Below are 20,991 nucleotides of genomic sequence, written 5' to 3' on the forward strand. Positions count from 1 at the left end.
AAGATCAGTAAATCTGAACTACATTAAAATGAAAAACTTCTGGGCTGCCAGATACAAACATGCACAAAAATAAAATTCAAACTACAAACAGGTTGAAGATATTTGCATTGCATAGATCATTAAAAGATTAGTACCTAGTACAGAATACATAAGGAGTTATTACAAATGTAGAAAATAAAGATAAAATAACCCAGCTCAAAAGTGAACAAGAATATGGACATACAACTTTAAAAAAAAGAAAAAATATTCGATTAGCATCAAGCATTTAAAAATACTTAACTTCTCTTGTAATCATAATTCAAAAACTTGAACAAGAATACAGTTTGTACCATCAAACTGGAAAATATTTTAAAAGGCTGACAATATATTGTGTGGCAAGCGTGTGGAGTAAAGGGCACCCTCACACAGTATTGGCAGGGGTGTAATTCGATAAAACAATTTGGCTACACCTAGTAAATTTATAGATGCTCGTGACTTAGAAATTATCATCTTAGGTACATACATGAGATTAACTCTTGAACTGTAATACATTCAGAATTTCACAAGAAAATTTATTGCTAGATTTTCATATTATCATGAAATAGAAAAATGTAATTGTCCATCAATAGTAGAGTAGATACTTATATTGTGACAAATTTATATATTGACATAGAGTACAGGCAAAGTAGGTTTACAGTTGTTCATATGGAGAAAGACATGTAGGTTATGACTATTACAATAGCTTTATTAACTCTGTGTTTCATGTACTCACAACTGTAAACCTACTTTGGCCCCTACTTGGAAAATGCTGATGACTCAGCACAGATAAGCCTAATGCATGACTCAGCACGGATAAGCCTAACAATGTGCAGTGAAAAATAAAATAAATTGCAGAAGAATACATAGAGTGATTTTATTTATATCAAGTTTTAAATCTAGAAAATAACATAATTCTGTGTATGAACAAATGACAAAACTTCACATAAGAATAAGAAGCATTAAATTCATATTAGAGTTTAATGTAACAAATGAGAAGAACAGAATCAGATAATGTAGACTCAGTTTTAAAAATATGTGCATCTCAAATATTTGAAACAGAAGAGGCAGCATGTGAAGACTTAATCATGATCAGTTAGGCTCACACAGATGGTCTTTCTATTATTATTATTTTTTTTACTGTATGTTGGAAATAGAACATAATAAAAAATTAACAAGTAAAACCACAAAACCAGTTTTCAGATGGGGATGCATGTAGGTAAAAAATAAATAAAATAAAATTATAAAAATAAAATACCTTCTAAAGAAAATGTGGCGTTTTCATCTTAGAGGAAGAATTTCAGATACCCAGTGATCTTCGTTTCTATATGATTTGTATAAAGGGAAGAAGAAAACAAAACTCGTCTGCCATGGTTAAGAAGTTTCTGGAAAATAGTTTCAAAATTATTGAACACTATAAAAATTTAACAGACGGTCATTGCCGTAGCATCGTTTGCTAATTCTGCTTCTTATAACTTTGTATCAGTATGAGTATCATGGATGGGATCATCTGTTCTTTATTGACTTTAAAGAGTAATCATAGTGCCTTCTGGTCTTTGAACTCCTATGCACATTTGTTTTTTGAAATTCACTGACATGATACTATAAACTCTAGCAAGTAATTTCAAGCCTTCTTCCAAGTTTCAGATGCTAATTATGGGACACACAACATAGTCAGTGACAGAAAATGATTAGCTAATTGAAAGTGCTCACTGGTTGGTCAGATAATAAGGCTATAGTGCACACCTGTGACCAACCTGTCTGCTTTATTTAGCAAACAGTTTCTTTCGGATAACTTTCCTGATTGCTTCTTTCACATCTTTGTTCCTCAGACTGTAGATCAAAGGATTTAACATAGGACTCATGAAGATATAGAACACAGCTACCACTTTCCCCTGCTCTACAGACGCCTCCGAAGGGGGCCTCAGATACATGCAAAACAGCGTCCCGTAGAAGACAGTGACAGCTGTCAGGTGGGCCCCGCAGGTGGAGAAGGCCTTGCGCCTCCCCTCAGCTGAGCGAATACGCAAAATGGCTGTGAAGATGAGCACGTAGGAGACGAAAATCATGGCGAGGGAGCAGGTGAGGTTGGACCCGGCCACCACGAACATGGCAGTTTCTTTTACATGAGTGTCCGAGCAGGCCAGGACCAAGAGGGGAGGGTCTGCGCAGTAGAAGTGGTTGATTTCATTGGGGCCGCAGAAGGAGAGCCGAAGCATCAGGATGGTCTGCCCCAGGCCATTGGCGAAGCCGTACGCATAAGGAATCACAACGAGCGAGATGCACACGCGTCTGGACATCTTGCTAGCATAGAGCAGGGGTTTGCAGATGGCCATGTAGCGGTCGTAAGCCATCACTGTGAGCAAATAATAATCTGTGATCACCAAGGCAATGAAAAAGTGGAACTGTACGAAGCAACCAATGACCGAAATGGTTTTTCTCTTGGATAAGAAATTAACCAGCATCTGAGGAGTGACGTTGGTGGCATAGCAGAGATCTACGAAGGAGAGGTGGCTGAGGAAGAAATACATTGGGGTGTGAAGCTTTGAGTAGCTCCTGATTAACAAGATCATGCTCACGTTGCCGGTCACCGTGATCAGGTAGATGACCAGGAACACCACGAAAAGGACAGACTGCAGCTCTGCTCTGTCCGTCAGTCCCAGCAGAATAAACTCGGTCACCGCTGAGTAGTTCTTCCTTGACATTGCGTTTGCGTGGCTTCAGGTGAGGTCTAAATAAAGGAAATGGAGATTCATGTCTATTGTCATCCATTCACTCCCCCCATCGTGCCACCTGATACTTCCTCCCCTTCTCTCAAACCTGTGGCATAAAGAAGTAGCCTAGTAAGCATGCGATTGATCTTTTGAATATCTAAATTAACACAGAGCACTTCTATAGAAAGGAAATCTTATTGTTAAATGCTTTTCTGCATGTCTAGACATATTTGAAAATCCTTTCTCTTTTCTGTAAGTCTTTATCACATTTATTCACTTACATTTTTCTTAAACGATATTTTTAAGCATTGCTTTTCTTGGAAATTTTAATTCCATTTTTTTCCCAAGTTACCTTCTTCTGTAGTATCTAAAGCATCGTTATTGAAACTCATCTGCTTTCCACAGCTGAATGGCCTTAGGGAAGTAGAACTGATGTATCGCACACATTTTTATAGAATGAGAATCTGTCCACCTGCCCCTCTAAACTCAAGTTTGTTTTCAAGTTGTGCTCACCCTGCCATGCACGTCCATTTTCCTCTAATTCCTAGTGAGGCTGGAGCAAGTTATTTATCTCTCTGAGCCCATGATTCCTCAGGTAGAAAATTTGGTTTACTAATAGCAACTTTCTCCATGTCAGAGAGCTCATCAAGGTAAAACTCTAAAAATATGTCTGACATATAGTAAGCACTTAATATGTTGTAGCTCTACAATTTTGGGTGAAAAAAAATCCAGATCAGCTCTAAAACAAGATTCAATATTAAAGTGTGAGCTCCTTAGAACAAGGGCTTTATCTATTCTTTAGCTATAGCCTCAGTGGCACCTAGACCAGTGCTTTCCCAAATGGAGGCAATCAATGATTACTGATGGAATAAATGTTCTCTTTGGTCTAGTTATCTTCTCATTGTAAGTAATGTTCCAGTGTACATTTAAAATACTTGTATTCTGAGGATAGTATGATATAGTAGAATTTAATTCAAGACAACTACTAATTCATCAGAATATGTTTCAGCTCATAATTTATTTTATTGAATAAAATATTTCTAGGTTCCAAAATATATTTTACAATAGCTAATCTTACCTGTGAAAGAAGAGTGATTTCCCAATGACAGCATGGACATAAAGAACCTGAAGCGTTTATAACAGAATTGTTATATAGGGACCAAATCCCTATGGCTCAATTATTTCTAGCAGAAAGTCATTCAGACTATAAACAATCACTGTGGTTTTATTTCTTTGAACACCCTAAGCTCAGTGAGGACATAATTTTTTTCCCACTCTCCGATATCATCAGAGAATCAAATCTCCCAAAACATGAAGTGATAGGATTCATTATTTATTTTAATTTATGCCTGAGTGTTAATATTTTTTGACTTGGGGGAAATATTAAGTTCTCTTGTCTACAAAAGGTAACATAAAATAGTGTTTAGTATAGCAGAAAAGTTTTGGAGTCTGGAAAACCACTGGAAGATCAACTAACTTTTTGTTGACCTTGTCATTTACTGATTCTCAGCCTTGTGATTTACCTTCTTAATAGAAAAATAATAAATAGCCCCAGGAACATTGTGGATACATAGGTAATATAGTTATGTTCCAAGCAAATTTCTGATGTGTGTCAGGGAAGGAGGTGGACAGGGACTTTCTTCCTGGTTCTAGTTCTCACTGGGTTCTGGTAACAATTGTCATTGCCTGGCCAATACAGAACTAGAAGTAGAAATATATCATAAATAAAGTCACATAAGAAATAATAATCTCAGAAGTAATAAAATATATGAAAAAAAATAAATCATGGTTCATGATTAAAGGCTATTTGGAATGGAGCTAATTTAGACAAGTGGCCAGACAGTGTTTTTCAAAGTAGTTGTTATTATAAGAGAGATCTAAATGAAGTGGTAAAATGGGACACCTAAAGGTCTGTGGAAGAAACATTTTAGGCAGAAGGAACAGCATGTGCAAAGGCCCTGAGGTAAGGACATTCTCAAAATGTTCAAGAAACATCTACAAGGTCAATGTGGTAGGAAAAGAAGGACTGAAGAGAAAGTGGTTGAAGACTTTGGAGAGAGGAGATAGGAAGTTGTCGCATAAGATCTTGTAGACTCTGGTAAGAGGTTTAAATTTTAGCACAAGTATGATGGAAATTCTTGGACTGTTTTACCAAGTCAGTAACGTGATGTGATTATAAAAGATCATTGGCTTGTGTTGGAAGAGAGAGGATTTCAGCTGTGGAAGAAGGAAATTCATTGTAGTGTAAGAGGTAAGATGTGAGATATAATATTGTCTTAGACCTTATTGGTAGCAAAGGAAATGCTGACAAGCTCTTGTAAGATTCAATATTTAATATTTGAAAGTAGAGCAGATAAGACTTCTTGATGGTTAAATATAAAGTGTGAAATCAAGGATATGAGATAAATTAAAATATGAATATGAAATATATATAAATGAAAGATGAAATCAATTGGTATAAAAAGAGATTACTGAGATCAAAGGGTATATTAGGTGAATAAATATTCCTTTGTAGTTATGTAACACTGTGACCATATGAACTTAAAAAGACAGCTGTTGATTTGGAACAAAGGAGATGGGATGGACAGAACACCAAGGGGCTGGGAGAGGTTGGTTGCTGTTGGAGACTAAGTAATCAATGAGGAAAACACTGAACCTGAATAAATACACAACAGGCTCTGTAACGGTAGAATCTACCAAATGAAGCTTTGCCTACCTAGAAGCTTCTAATATGCATCCTCTGAGATAAATTTGAAAGAAAAATAATGAAGATGGAATTTCTTTAATAGAAGTTAACACATTTTAAATCTACATTATTTGCAATAATTTGATTTACAAAATATATATATATTACTCAAAGGAATAGAAAAATTAGTCCAGAAGTAGATTTATTTCGTCTACAATGAAGATAACAAATCAATCGGTAAACGAAGAGCTACTTAATAAGCAATAGAAAGAAATGGGCTAAAAATGTGATGTTAAAAAGTTACAAACAACATTACAATATACAACAAAATTGTACATAGAATAATTTAAGATAGTCCTACAAAATATGCTGAAAAATTAGTAACATAATATAGATGCTTGTTTAGTTAAATTGAGGATTGAGAAAAACTACAAAGCAAAAAAATTGATAAACATTTTCTAAATAAAAGTGTAAATATTTTTATGTGCAGAATCATCTGAAGTAACATGAAAGGCTCTCATAAAACATATTATTTTCTTTATTTTCAAATATACATTTCAAAAATTCTCCTGTCAAAATAAAACAGGATTCTTTCTGAAGAATTTCAGTTGAGACAACAAAGGAGCAGATAATCTTAAATGATGGTGTAGTTAAATGGTTATTTTCAAATATTACTAGTCATAGGTGTAAATTGTTAGAAACTCTCTGGAGAAAATTTTACCCATAGGAAAATGTAGGAAGAGCTTTGAAAATGTACAAAATATTCAACTCAGCAATTACACTCCTTGGAATCTATCCTAAAGGAACTATCAGAGAGATATGTACGTAGATTCTAGTCAGTCTTAAAAATAATAGGATACGTCAACATGTTGGAATAGTACTTCTCAAGATAAACCAACTAGAAAAAATACAGCAAAATGCTGAGAGACGCTCTCTCTAAGTAGGAAATTACAAGTAAATTTTGCTTTCATTTCTTAAACCTTTGGTATTTTTCAGTTTGATTTTCTACAATTGATATGCATTATTTTTATAATTAAGCTCCATATGAATTAATTATTAAGAATTACACTACATTTAAAATGGTGTTCATCAAAATATTTAGTCTGTATGAAATGCAAACAATATACTATCAAGTGAAAATCAATGTTCATACATGTATATGGCAAATGATTCCAATTTTGTTTTATTAATTATTGAGAAGTACAAAAAAAGAAAACAACTTATCCATTGATAAATGTTGCTTCTTTTTTCCTGTCTATATTTTCTAGTTATCTATAATCAACCCCTGTGCTTTTACAATTTGGACAATCTATTCATAAAATGCGATCTAAATAGGTCTGCCATATAGCAAAATCGCCTGCTTTAATTTACATCCTACTTATATTGCACACAAATTATCATCATGTTTACCTGAAATATCAGAGGCATTAGTTCCATTACTGCCACCATAATCACCATGATTTCATGTATAGCTCACTGTCCCCAACATGCCATCCAGCATTTGCAGCGTGTTGAGAAGTTTAACCACTGCAGTGTGTGTCGGAAAGAGAGAGCAGGGGGAACCAAGGGATTCACCCGTGTGCTCCTCAGTCACTCAGCAGGGGGACTTTGGGGTGGTCATTTAATCTCTCTGTGCCTAAGACTCCAAGTGTCATAAATGAAGATAATTTCCTACTAGCTCATTTGTGAATATTCAAATGTAGTAATATAAAAATGAGCGTTAAACTAAAATAGGATGTCACATATTATTTTTACACATGTTAATTTATGTTCTCTCTATCTCTAAAGAAATTTTGAGGTGGCTTTCTTCAGATTTATTTCCAGAAGTGGAATCACTGAAGGGGTTTGGGGGGCTGGGGCTGGGTGAAAAAGGTGAAGGGATTAAACAAACAAACAAAAACCCCAAAACTCAGACACAGACAAGAGTCTAGTGATTCCCAGAGGGAAAGAAGAGTGGAGGGAAGTAGAAGAGGGTACAGGAGGGATAAATGGTGACTGAAGGAGACTTGACTTTGAGAGGTGAACACACAATATAATATACAGATGATGTGTTATAGAATTGTACCCCCGAAAACTGCATAGTTTTAGTAACCAATGTCACCCCCAATAAATTCCATAAAAATTAAAATAAAGAAATTGGCACGGGGAACTCTATTACATTTAGAATCCCTCTCTTAATCATTTCCAGGCTCTAATCACTATTTTATCACAGACACTGCTAATTTCAAATCAACTGATGCCTCAACCGCATTTTTATGGGAGAGATTCCCTTTGACCAGTCGCTGCATGGCGTGGATCACATGCTTGTTCCTCAGACTGTAGACCAACGGGTTCAGCATTGGGCTCAAGAAAGTATAAAAGACTGCAAGGATTTTGGACTCCTCGATGAACCTCTCGGATGGGTCCTTCAAGTACATGCAGAAGAGGGTCCCATAAAAGATAGTGACTGTTGTCAGGTGGGAGCCGCAAGTGGAGAAGGCTTTGCGCCTGCCCTGGGTAGAGCGGATCCTCAAGACGGCTGCAAGAATGGAAAGGTAGGAGAGGAGAATGAGGAGGAGGGAGCTGGAGAGGGTGAACCCGGCCACCGCGAACATGGCCACCTTCTTGACGTGGGCGTCAGAGCAAGCGAGCATGATAAGAGGCGGGTCGGCACAGTAGAAGTGATTGATTTCACGGGAGCCACAGAAGGACAAGCGAAAGGTCAGCAGCGCCTGGGACAGTCCATTGAGGAAGCCAAAAGCGTAAGAGAGGGCGACCAGAGAGACGCAAATGTCCTTGGCCATCCTGGTGCCGTAGTGCAACGGGCTGCAGATGGCTGCGTGGCGATCCAGGGCCATGGAAGCGAGGAGGTAAAACTCAGTGATCACCAGCGCGATGAAGAGGAGGCACTGCGAGAAGCACCCAGCGTAGGAGACGGCCTTGTGGCCCCAGAGCAAACTGTGCAGCATATTTGGGGTGACGTTGGAGGAGTAGCAAATGTCGACAAAGGAGAGATGGCTAAGGAAGAAGTACATGGGAGTTTGGAGGTGGGGGCTGGTCCTGATCAGCACGATCATGCCCAGATTCCCTGCCAGTGTTATTAGGTAGATCACCAGAAACACCCCGAACAGGATCTTCTCCAGTGCTGGGTCGTCCGTGAGTCCCAAGAGAATGAATTCTGTCACCGTCGTGTGGTTTGGGGAAGACATTTTCTTATGCCTTGAAAACTGAAAGTGACAAAGGAAAGTGAAGAATTCTGTAGGATCCAGGTTCTGCATTTATCTCATCCATTTTATCATTTATCCCATCGATTTTATCACTTACCCTTTGATTGGCTCATCTACGAGGAACTTACTCTCCTCTTTTCAATAACACATCAGAATTTCTACACAAATATTCTCCCCTGAATCTCCGTGTTTTCTCTCCTTCTCTCTATATCTCAAACTCTTTTTATTTCACACACACACACACACACACACACACACACACACACACACATTTATACCTATCTTCTTAGTGAAGTCCATTTTTGAGTACTGTTTTTCAAATTTTGTGGGGGGAAAAAAGCACAGGAATTAAAATCAGATATAAAAAGCAGCAGATCACTGGCATCATTCAAATGGAAAAATGAATAAAGTTGGATTTCTAGGGTTCGTGGAGATCTGATATCCTATTTTTTCAGACACAAAATAGAAAAATGGAAAACAAATATTCAGGACAGCATTTTCACTTGAAATCTCTAGTTGTTTGACTTAATTGTCTTCGGAAAACATTGAATTAACAGATTGATCTCTTAAATCACCTGTTTATTCACTTGCACTACAAAGATTGATTGTTTTCTGTTCTAGGTTTCGGGGTTACAGCAGTGACCAAATGCCCCATCCTCATGAAGCATATATTGAAGGAGATAGTTTCTCTAAACTATATAGCACAATGCCACTTAGGAGCAAGTACTATGAAGAACAATAATGGTGGGATGCTTTTAGATGGCCGTTCAGAGAAGGCCTTTCTGCGAAGGTAGAATTGGAATAGAAAATAAAGAATGAAAATATCTGGAAAAATGTGGCGGTGTCCCTAGTTTTTGTACAGCTAACACACATATGAAAATATTTGTTTAGGAAAGCACAGTTAATGTGTAAATGTGGCTTTCGCTCCCTCCTGAAGCCATTATATATCAATTCTTTGTGAAAATAAGCTATGACTAGGAAAATTGCACCCTGAAGCTATTTTTATTTTGGTTTTACATATACATCAAAAGAACTTGTATATAATAATTGATATTTAGATATGCCGTAAAATATTATTCTAGCAATAGAAAAATCATGTACAATTGCTGAAAATATTTTTTTTTACATTAGTGGGGTACTAACCTCCACACTGAAAAACAAATATATTTTTGGTGAACAAACATAGAAAATGACCTACCTGTAAAAACTGACTTACCCTATTTTGTAAGAGCCTGGTGGGAAATTTTATAATGTATTCCTTAGGTACATTCTCTAGAGTATTTATAAAATATTTCTGAAGCACCAATTAAAATAGTCATTTTTTTTCCTCAAGGGTATAACCTTAACTTGGGGCTTTGAGATCCTAGATTCTCCTTTGAGGCCAAAATCTCTAAGATCTGTGTACACTGCTTGGAACTGAGCTCATAACAATCTTTAGCACAGGTAGGAAAATTAGCCATCACAAGTAATACTATGAAAGGAGCAAAATATGGGTAGATAAGTTTTGTATTTTTTAATAAAGACAAGAGGATTCTCATCAGAAGGCTTTGACGTTTCTAAACACTGAGGTGAGGTCATCTCATGAAAGCGAGGGAAAGGAAGGTGAAATCCGTGAGAAAGTGGGGAAGAGAAGGAGTGTGGAGAGTAGAAGAGTCACATATCTGAGGGAAGGAAGTGGAGGCACTGGTCAGGGGTGAAGGCCCTTTGGAAGGTGAATATTATGGATTTATACTGGAACCAGTCTGTCCCATTGAGCTAATGTCATCAACATGCTAGGAATTAAAGTGGGTCTGAGAGCCAGGATCATTCATAAAATTGATGATTTAGGAGGAAGTTTGATAGTAGAATAAAGACTATTTGACCATTGTTTGGAGCTGCATTTGTTAGAGAATAAAGCACCCGAAAGATGCTTCCCCTGGTCTGAATCTTCCAGTGCACTGGTCCTCCCAGGTCAACACAATCAGAGGGTTGACCAACACAAGTATGGGACCAATCACGTGATCAGAACTCTGCACTTAAGAAGTTGATATTCATTTATTTATATAGCAAAGGAGAAGATTAAAGAGCTTTACCAAGATGTGTGATGCTAATTCAAAGATTTTTATGCATTCTTATTTTAATTTCCTAGAAATTAATAATTATAGGATACTTAAAGACATCAATTCCTTAGCTCAATTTCAATGATCAATTGATGTATGTCTGCTAAAAAAAGAAGAAAAAAACAAAACAAAACAGGGCACAATGTCCTAATAGCTCTTTTATACTGTAGATAACACAAGTTTGAAAAAGGAATCCACAAATTGCCTCATATGGGAAAATACCTAACTCATCTACTAATACAGTTAACACCAGTGTTAACATTCTTGTTGAGGTGTAAGCAGCATGTAGCATCACTGCCCAAAGGAGGAGTTTGTAAATAAAATGAGCAGTGGATAGGCAAGGAATGCAATTTTTCTGAGTACAGTGGATTGTAGAGCAAAATTTCTCCTGACAACTCATAACCCCACCCTCATCTCCAACATACACACACATGCACAAACGCCTGGATAACCCACACACATACACACTGTGGATGAAAAAGGGTCTGTAATAAAACTGACCAGTTCAGTGACAGAAAGAAACATCACAGGATGATCTGATTATAAATTCCTAACCGGGCAGGCCATGATTTGTCACAGCCCAGGCATACAACTTCTACGGGAAATGCTTTCTCTTCGCCTTAGCAGGCCTTGCCCGTTGTTGAGCGCAGCCAGGTTAACACACCTTAGAGATGCCGGAGCGATTCTCCAGTTCACAGCCCCGGGAAGTGTAGCAACCCTCCAGCGATCACACAACCTTCCTGAGTCTGTGCCTGCCTTCCCTCCACTTTCATGTAATCTTTTGTATGTTCCCTCTTTAATTCCAAATGTATAAATAAAGCAAACTGTCATTCGCTGGAGCATGTGACATTTTGCTTCATGGAAATGTCATCAGTTTGGCTAAAATAAACTCATAAAAATTCTCTACAGGCTTGGGTATTTAGTTGGCGACACGATAAACATTTAAACCATTTCAGGCCACACCTGTCTTTCTAAAGAGATGCAGCCTTGACTGAAATGCAGTCATCCTAAAAGTATGTAAATCTGAGGCATGATGTGGAAAGTCTGTGAGAGACGATAAGTGGACCCATAATATGAGACAGGACATAAAAGGAAAGAGGGGGGGTGGGAAGGGAAGGAGGGAGGGAGGGAGAGATGGAGAGAGGGGGACACCTGGGGGCACTGAGAAGTCCAGGCCTACACTAGTTTGAATTAACTATTTATTCCATCATGGAAAAAGTACCGAATACTCTATTATTATATATTAAAATCCCAATTATGTAAAATGACAGACATAGAACACTGAAATATCATCTGTTTATTAAAATTTTAGTTTCAAAGAAGATAAGACAGCTTGTTTTAAAAAGAATAAAACATTATCTAACAGTTGACCCAACCAGGTATAAGAGAACTTTTCTAGAATTGGCTTTTTAAAATTATGGTTATTGGGCACTTGACAGTTCAGATGCCAGAAGCAACAGTTTGCCTTCCATCACCCTGCACCTTCCATTGGGATGATTCTTTCTTAATTTAAGAGCTTTTATTGATGGTTTATTATGGAGTCGTGGAGATGTGAAAGCAGATATAAAGAGGTTCCTTCCCTCAAGGAGCTCTCAGTCCGTGTCAGGAAACATTACACTGTGTTTTATTACGTATATCTGTGAGCAAGAACTTGATTAACGTTGTAATATCTATAGAATCACAGAAACGGGCATGGGTCTGCTTTGGGAGGGAAGACAGAGGGTCAGGAGATCACAGAGGAGATACTGTGTGTGCTGTGTCTTAAAATATGAAGAGGCCTCCTGAAAAAAAATGATGAGATGAACAAGAATCATTTGATAAGCAAGAATATTATGTGTTTTTAATATGCAAGGTCTGAAAAGCAGGATAAGGGAAGGTTAAATGATAAGATCATATCAAAAACCATAGGCAGTAACAAAGCAAAATTATTACTTAGTCTCTTTTAAGTGGCTGCTTTTGTACTAAGATGTATTAGTCTTCCAATGGCAAAGGGATATGCTAGAATCACACCTAGTATATTATACCCAATTCCAGCCAGTTTAAAACATTTTCTGTTGACACGTCAGTGGTTACTTTCTGTAAAGAAAATCCAGGCCTACTGGAGAGACCACCCAACTATGAAAATACTAGTTAAACCAGTTGAAAGCGTTAAAGTTGTCTCAATTAAATTGCAGCTAGTGGTAAAATAAATATGTGTGATTATTTGCTAAAGAACTTGCCCTAGCTCTTTAAGTTTAAACGGCCTACTCATCCAAAGGTCAAACAACACAACACTTTATCATCAGGAATTATAAAAAGTACCTCTTTTCTAAGTCCCAGGAGCTTCTGCTGCATGAGCCTTGGTGTTCTTGTTCTGTGATTTCCCATTATATTTACGCTATAATTTGTTTCCCTCAGGGGTCTACATTACTTGCCCGGGTTAAAAACACTTGACCTCAGCACCTCTATGGGGATTAAGTTCTGATATTTCTTTCTGGTTCACTGGGAGCAGGAGGCAGTCTCTAAGCCTAGTTTTTGTCCAGCCGGCCCTTGTCGCCTGTCCTCTGGCAGTTACAAAGGCCACTGTCCAATCACGGAGCCATCAAAGAGGGAAGAGATGGAGTCATTCCTCCTGCCCCTCAGTCTTTCTCTGTCCCACCTTCTTTTATACTGGGCTTTATACCTCTGAATGCGGATATTAGGTTATTTTCAAGCATATAGGTTCTGTGAAAGAAGTGGAATTTATACAGGGTCCTCATGTTCCCTGTGATGCCTGACACATCTGGTCCAACTCCACTATCAGAAATAACAAACAAACAAACAAACAAACAAACAAACAAACCAAAAAAGCCTCATTACCGAATGGAATGGAGCCAGAGTGAATGAAGCTGGGCCTGGTCCCGCCTCCATCCCCTCACTGCGCTGAAATCCCATGCTTTGTGATTCTAAGCACAGAAGCAAAAAGAGGGTGTTTTAAAAATGTTGCCCAAAGAAGCTTTGACCTCTTTGTTCCTCAGACTGTAGATGAGAGGATTTAACATGGGAATGACCACCGTATAAAACACAGACACCACTTTGTCCTGATCCATTGAGTAGCTGGAGCTGGGGCGCAGATACATGAACAGGATGGTGCCAAAGAAGATGGTGACAGCCATCAGGTGGGACGCGCAGGTGGAGAAGGCCCTGTGCCTCCCCTCGGCCGAACGGATCCTCAAGATGGCAACTAGGATGTGGAGATAGGAGACGAGAATGGCCAGAAGGCAGCTCAGTTCATTCAAACTGGCAAAAGCAAAAATGACCACCTCATTGACACGCGTGTCGGAACAAGAGAGCTTCAGGAGGGGTGGAGTGTCACAGAAGAAGTGGTTGATGACATTTGAGTGGCAGAAGGACAGTTGGAAGGTGAAGCCAGTGTGGATGGAGGCATTCACAAAGCCTGCAAGATATGTGGCCAGTACCAGAAGGACATTAAGATGGGGGGACATCGTGGCTGTGTAAAGGAGAGGCTTGCAGATGGCCACGTACCGGTCATAGGCCATCACAGCCAGCAGGAAGCCTTCGATGCCAGCAAAGGAACCAAAAAAGAAGAACTGCGCGGCACATTCATTAAACGAAATGACGGGGCTCTCCACCCAGAAATTCACCAGCATCTTAGGGGCAATGACAGAAGAATAACAGAAGTCCACAAGGGACAAGTTACTGAGAAAAAAGTACATCGGGGTGTGGAGCCGTGAGTTTATCTTGATTAATAGGATCATGCCAAGATTTCCAAACACTGTGACGATATAGGCGACTAGAAACACCATGAAGAGAAGGCACTGTAGCTCTGGATGGTCGCTGAATCCCAGCAGAATAAATCCAGTCACTGTTGAGTGGTTGCTCATGCCTCTGTATCAGAACGAATGTCTCATTTGCTGGCCTAAGGAAGAAATCAAGGAAATCAATTATACAGGAAAATACTAGGAAAATCAAATAGCTCATTCTCTGCTGTACATAAGATTGCTTCTAAGATGTCTTGAGAACATATGCATTAAACCTCTTTATTGTCTTACTGCAGTAAAAAAAAAAAAAAAAGTTTCCTTAAGTAAATTCAGTAACCTATTTTATTTGCTATTTAACGAGCGTGTGCATGTGTGTGTGTGTCAAGTCTTCGATGACCGACCCCTATTTGTCTACTCCCTGCCCTGCCTCCAAACTGCTCTCCTCCCCCCGATCCTTCTGTCTTCGCCAGCTGCCATCCAATTCCTTTGTACTCTCCTTGGCAGCTAAAAATATGATACAGTTGAATGTACTTACTGTACCCATTCCTTTTTTCCTGTTTTCTGTTAAGCCCACTCAAGTCAGGCTTTAACCGCATTGCTCCAGGAGAACTGCTCTTGTCCAAGTCATCAGGAATCTTTATTCTGCCAAGCCCCGTGGTCTGTTCTCAGTTCTCACCTTTTTAATTCAGCGGTAACACTTGACAGAGTTCATTGTTTACTACCCCTTGAAAGAGCTTCTCTTACCTTTCGGAACACCTCGTCTCTCTGGCTCCTAAGGTGGGGGTACCACAGAGCTCAGCCCCGAGCCTCCTTCCTTTCCTAGTTACACTTCACCTCGGTGGTCTACTCAGTCTCATGGCTTTTTAAATCATCTGTATAATTACAGCACCTAAATTTTTACCTCCAGCCCTCTTGTCCAAACACCACTCTTATAATCAACTCTTCCTCACATATCTGCATTAACATAGAACAGCCACTCAACATGACCCAAAACTGAATTCTTTATGTTCTCTCTTAATTTGTTCCAAACACAGCATTTCCTATCTCAAGTCAAGGACAACTCTATACTTCCATTTGCTCAAATGAAGACAAATAAATATTGGAAAAATTAATCTCTTCTCTTTCTCACACATTCCATAACCATTCTATCAAATAATTACCTTGGCTCTATTTTCAAAATATATTAATAAGCCAATTACCTCCCATCACCTTTATTACTACCACCAAGGCCTAAGCCAACATCGTCTTTTATCTAGATTGTTGCAATAGTCTCTTAACTGATCTTTCTGTCTCTGAAATCAGCTAAATTCTTCTTTCTAAAATAACCACTTTTAAAATTTTGAAGCCATTTCCTAGAGCTCTGCTTCATATATATATACACACAAATACTTGTTACATATGTAACAAACATATAAATTGACATAAACAGGGTGTTTTGGTACTCTTTCTACACAAAATTAATTAAATTTCCTTGTGCACACACATATAGACACATAGATATACAAGTATACATGCACTCATGCGTGCATGTGTATGCATATATTCAATATTCTATAAAATTTTCATCTCTTACCAATGATCCTAAATGCCTTTCTTCTAAAAAAAGTTCACCCTCATTCAGTTGATAAAAATAAATTCGGTGTTTCAGACATATTACAATTGAGATGTTTAGTCTTAATTACTCTAATATGTTTGAGTCCTCCTGGAAACGTTCTATATCTGAGTACTTCGACAGAAATTAAATCATCTTACCTTTTGTCCTTAAGAAATAGTCACTGGAAGTAGTAGTGGTTATTAGTTTATTTTTGTTTTACTTTTTGGTTTGTTTTTTGGATGAATACACGTTTTTATTTTCTGTCTCCTACCATGAAGTTTACAGCTTTGATTAAAATGGAAGTAGCATAAAAGACTCAGCTATGATAGAATTAAGAGATGAATTCAACAAAAAGTAGAAAATGCTGCTACTGAATCCAAGGCCAGCCTTATTAAGGCTGTGATCAGTCTCGTGAGATTCAGTCTCTGCAAAAGTCTAAGGCTAGAAATGTGCTGATCCAAAATTAAAGCATGCATTTATTTTTCACTGAGACAATTGAACTGCATTCTCCCAGTGGATCACGCATACCCTGGAGGGTAACTTAGGCATTTAGAGCAGTGCAAAAACTACTTGATGGTCCTGTGATTCCACTGAGCACAATAAAATGGTAGATAACTGACCAGATCCTGCCTCCAAACCTCAGAATTCCATTCAAAATGTGATCTCTACTTATTTCTACTAGAATATGGCTCTCATTGCACTCATGAACTGATTCATTCAACAAAATGTAGTGAATTTGTTTAATGGAACAGACAATATCTTTGGTACTAACAGGATAGCCAACAAAATCAGTCTTGTCACTTCCTCATGCAGCTTGCAGATGCAGTTGAGAGAGAACAGCTATCACAGTGTGATATGAAAGGATAAAGCCTAAAGCCTATGGCCTATAAGGCTTATGTGACCTGCTGCCCCTTCACAACACTTTCTGATTTCAGGTTTTTTCCTCCTATCATTTGTTCACTCTGGTCCACATATATTTGTCTCCTTACAATTCCGTTAGCAAACTAAGCAGAATGTTGCCTCAGGACCTTTGTATTTACTGTAGCCTACCTAGAATGCTCTCTCACAGATATTCACGTGATGTCATCCATATGTAGGTATTGAGCAAATGTTATTTCCACGTGGAGCTCTTCTCTGACTCCACCATTCCCTATTCTATTGCCTGCTTTATTTGTCTTCAAAGTACCACTCATATCCACGTCAAATACACACACACACACATACACACACACGTACACACACCTGTGCATACACGCACACACATTTGGTATAGACAATAAAGTCCCCCTTATTTAAATATGTTTCATGAGATGAAGAACTTTGAGTTTTCTTACCTGCTTTATCTCCATTATGCTACATTCTAGTTTTTTCATTAACAGATTTTTAAACATATTTATTGATGTATGCATATGTTCAAATTCATCAAATTATATATATTAAATATGTGCAGGTTTTTTGTATATAAACAAATAGTTTTTTAATGTATTATGAGTAAATAAAGATATAAAGGGTGTCTGTTCTCTTGCTCCAAATGCAAACTAAAGATGTATGACAGAAAATATCATTTATAACTTAACATGGAAAGGATATTTTAAGCCCAAGAATACAAAAGTATGATCCTAAGATGCAGTTCCTCCTCATAGTACAAAAATTGTGATTGTTTTATAGATGTCTGAGTGGCTAATTTCTTAATCTTTTAATGTGTCCAAAATCCCTAAATGCCAGGTTATCAATTCAATCTACAAATCTGGAACTCGGGTTAGAGGTCAGGGAGATGTGGATTTTAGAATCATGGCAGACTTCTTAAATCACCTAAGAAGTAGATACAGGTGAAGAACCAATGAAATGATGGAAAGGAATAAGTCTTTGGCTCCAAGACCTGGAGGCCAGCAAAAACAGGAGGAAAAGCCATAAGTTATCTGAGAAGAAGTGGCCATAGACAGAGACAAAACCAAAAGACTGATGTAATACAGAAACCTGGAAAAGAGTGTTTTGAAGATAGCTGGAGGAATTAACTATGGAAAATCCTCCTGAGATAGCTAGTAAAAATAAGATAGAAGAATGTCTTTGGAAGCAGTAGTGTTAAAGTCTTAGATGTTCTTGACAAGATTAGGTTTAATGGAGCAGGGTTACAGACATACAGTTGGAACATACCGTGGGCTATGGGAAAGTGGGGATAACGACTAAAGGTAGTACTTTTGAAAAGTACAATTATAAAGGGATCCAAGAAATAAGTTGGTGACTGGATGGGACTTCAGGCTAGGAAATTATTAAGAAGAGTGACAGTAGATGATGTTTGTAAACAAATAGCATATTTCAGTAGAGTTTGAGAAACTGACACTTGGGGAGAGTAGAAATGTAATTTCCCAAGTAAAGTTTATGAAGAGCTCCAAAAATGTGGAAGAACTGGTCTTTGGTAGGAGAGGCACCCCACTCATTCTGACAGGTGGGAAGAAAGGTATATGTATAAAGGTTTAGAGGTAGTAAGACGAACATGATCTTGCCTAAATGTTTATATTTTGGAAGATGAAACATGAGGCAAGGTCAGCAACAGAGAGTGAATGTTGAGTGGTTTTCCCCAGCCACCTAAGCAGCTTAGGTGTAGGACAGAGGAGGAAACAATTAAACTTAACCAAGTTGGGGTTTAGTCAAATGAGCAGCATGGAGAGAAGGTGGAGCCATAAAATTGAGGGTGATTGAGAGTGAGTCGTTATACGGTGCGCATTGGACACGCCATGGGACAACAATAAAATGTGGATGGGAGAGTAGTGTTAAATAATGATAAAGAATCACTTTTCTAGATTAGTGAATAAGAAACAGTTAAAGGACGGATATTATATAGATGAGTTAGAAAAAAATAAACATGAAGGAGGATACCAACCATGATGCAGCTTTGACTGTCTTTGAGGGAAATCTAAATTAATAGTCCAAAGGGGAAGTTTTAGAGAGATGGGAGGACTGCCAAGAGTGGGCAGGGTGAGTTAACTCTTCCTTTGTGGCCTCTAACAAATTTTTCAGGGGTGAGGTAGTCTCACTTGGAGTATGTGGAGCACTGATGTTCTCCTTCCTGGTCTGCAGTGAATAATGGAACGTAAAGAAATAGGAAACAGACACTTACCTGATTCCAAATCATTACTTAGGCCCCCTTCAACACGTCATCTCATGGAAAAAGGTTGTTTCCCCATTGCTCCAACATTGACATCTCCCCACCCCACCACAGTGAACAATAAGATCATTTAATTTGATAAATGTTTATTGAAAACTCTGTAAAATTGGGGGAGGGATAGAGATAAAAAGTTAAAATACATTGATTACTACCCTCAAAATATTCCAATAAATGCACAAAGTCAATAAAATATTCCCCCATTATTGCTGTTGTAGCCATATTTTTATAACACCTGATAAGATGCTTTCTTGTATCTCATGTGGTACTCTTGACATCCTTGTGAATGGAATAGTGTTATTATTTATAGTGGATGCTGTGGTACACTAGCCAGATTTGCCTTTCAGGGTTGAAGTATTATTTTCTCCAGCTTTGAAGTTTATTGGAAACTGACACTTCACTGCTGCGGAATTGTCTCTGTTGAAAAGAATTGTCATGCCCAAGCTCAGCCCCTTTCCCAGTGAGTGACCCATATCCAAAACAGATCACTGTGGAGGCACAAATACATTGTCTTTTTTTTCACAGTTTTTACAATATTTATATATAATAAAACTTATATTAAGAAAAGCTAAATATTAAAATTGTAACTTAAATTTAGGCCAACCAACTCCAAGAATTTTGATACTTTGCCAGACCTTGCCCTCCCCCACTGTGTTGATTCACCATATAGGCCCATGGATACACATGTAAGACACCAGATTAAGAACTATACCTTATTTTAAACAATCTACTTTAACACACACAAAAGAACTTAAGGAATCTGACAAAATTAATTAAAAACACATTTTCTTCTACACCACTGGATGATGATCATGTGGCTTTACACTCTGTGTTTCTCCAAGATCTTCTTTAGGGCCCCTTTCACATCCTTATTTTTTAAACTGTAGATGAGGGGATTCAGCATAGGGATCACTACAGTATAAAATACAGAAACAATCTTGTCCTGCTCCATTGAGTAGCTAGACGTTGGGCGCAAGTACATGAAGAGAATTGTCCCAAAGAATATGGTGACAGCCATGAGGTGGGAGGCACAAGTAGAAAAGGCTTTATGCCTGCCCTCTAAGGAGGGCATTCTCAAGATGGCAATGAGGATACACAGGTAGGAAATGAGGACAATCATTACACAGCTGATGACATTAAAACTGGAGAAAGCCATGATCACAATGCCGTTGATGTGGGTGTCAGAGCAAGAGAGCTTGAGCAGGGGTGGGGTGTCACAGTAGAAATGATTGATCCTATTAGAGCCACAAAAGGACAACCTGAAAGTCATTCCTGTGTGTATAGCTGCATTCCCAAAGCCCGCTAGGAATGAGGTAGCTATTAGCAAGGAGCAAATTCTCCCAGACATGAGAACTGGGTATAACAGAGGGTTCCAAATGGCTGCATAGCGGTCATAGGCCATCATGGCCAACAGGAAGCATTCAGTCCCCAGGAAGGAGCCAAAGAAGTAGAACTGGGCAGCACATCCATTAAAAGAAATGGCCTTATTCTCAGTGACCAGGTTCACCAGCATCTTAGGAGTAACAGAAGAAGAGTAGCAGGCGTCAACAAAAGAGAGGCCGCTGAGAAAGAAGTACATGGGAGTGTGGAGACGAGGGTCAATCTTAATCAACACGATCATCCCCAAATTACCCACCATAGTTGCCATATAGATTAACAGAAATAATCCAAAGAGGACAACTTGTAGACCTGAGTTGCTTGAGAGTCCTAAGAGGATAAATTCTGTCACTTCAGTTTGATTCCTGCCTTGAACCTCTTTCATATATCTGATCAT

The 20,991-nt window shown here is 38.3% G+C and overlaps 2 protein-coding genes across 2 annotated transcripts; both read right to left on the reverse strand.

Annotated features, from left to right (window-relative positions):
* Window positions 1–1,781: 1,781 nt before the first annotated feature.
* LOC308565578 (uncharacterized protein) lies at window positions 1,782–8,603 on the reverse strand (the record flags this gene model as incomplete). The annotated part of the gene is made up of 3 exons (XM_081154893.1): window positions 1,782–2,733; window positions 3,808–3,854; window positions 7,662–8,603. 3 exons carry the CDS (start codon window positions 8,601–8,603, stop codon window positions 1,782–1,784), a joined length of 1,941 nt encoding a protein of 646 aa, XP_081011019.1.
* Window positions 8,604–13,644: 5,041 nt separating this feature from the next.
* Window positions 13,645–20,991, reverse strand: LOC308565579 (olfactory receptor 5AP2-like; the record flags this gene model as incomplete). The annotated part of the gene is made up of 2 exons (XM_081154894.1): window positions 13,645–14,587; window positions 20,042–20,991. The coding sequence occupies 2 exons, from the start codon at window positions 20,989–20,991 to the stop codon at window positions 13,645–13,647; spliced, it is 1,893 nt and encodes a 630-aa protein (XP_081011020.1).

The sequence above is a fragment of the Miniopterus schreibersii genome (assembly GCF_964146895.1).
Source record: "Miniopterus schreibersii genome assembly, chromosome: 12".
Lineage (NCBI taxonomy): Eukaryota > Metazoa > Chordata > Mammalia > Chiroptera > Miniopteridae > Miniopterus > Miniopterus schreibersii.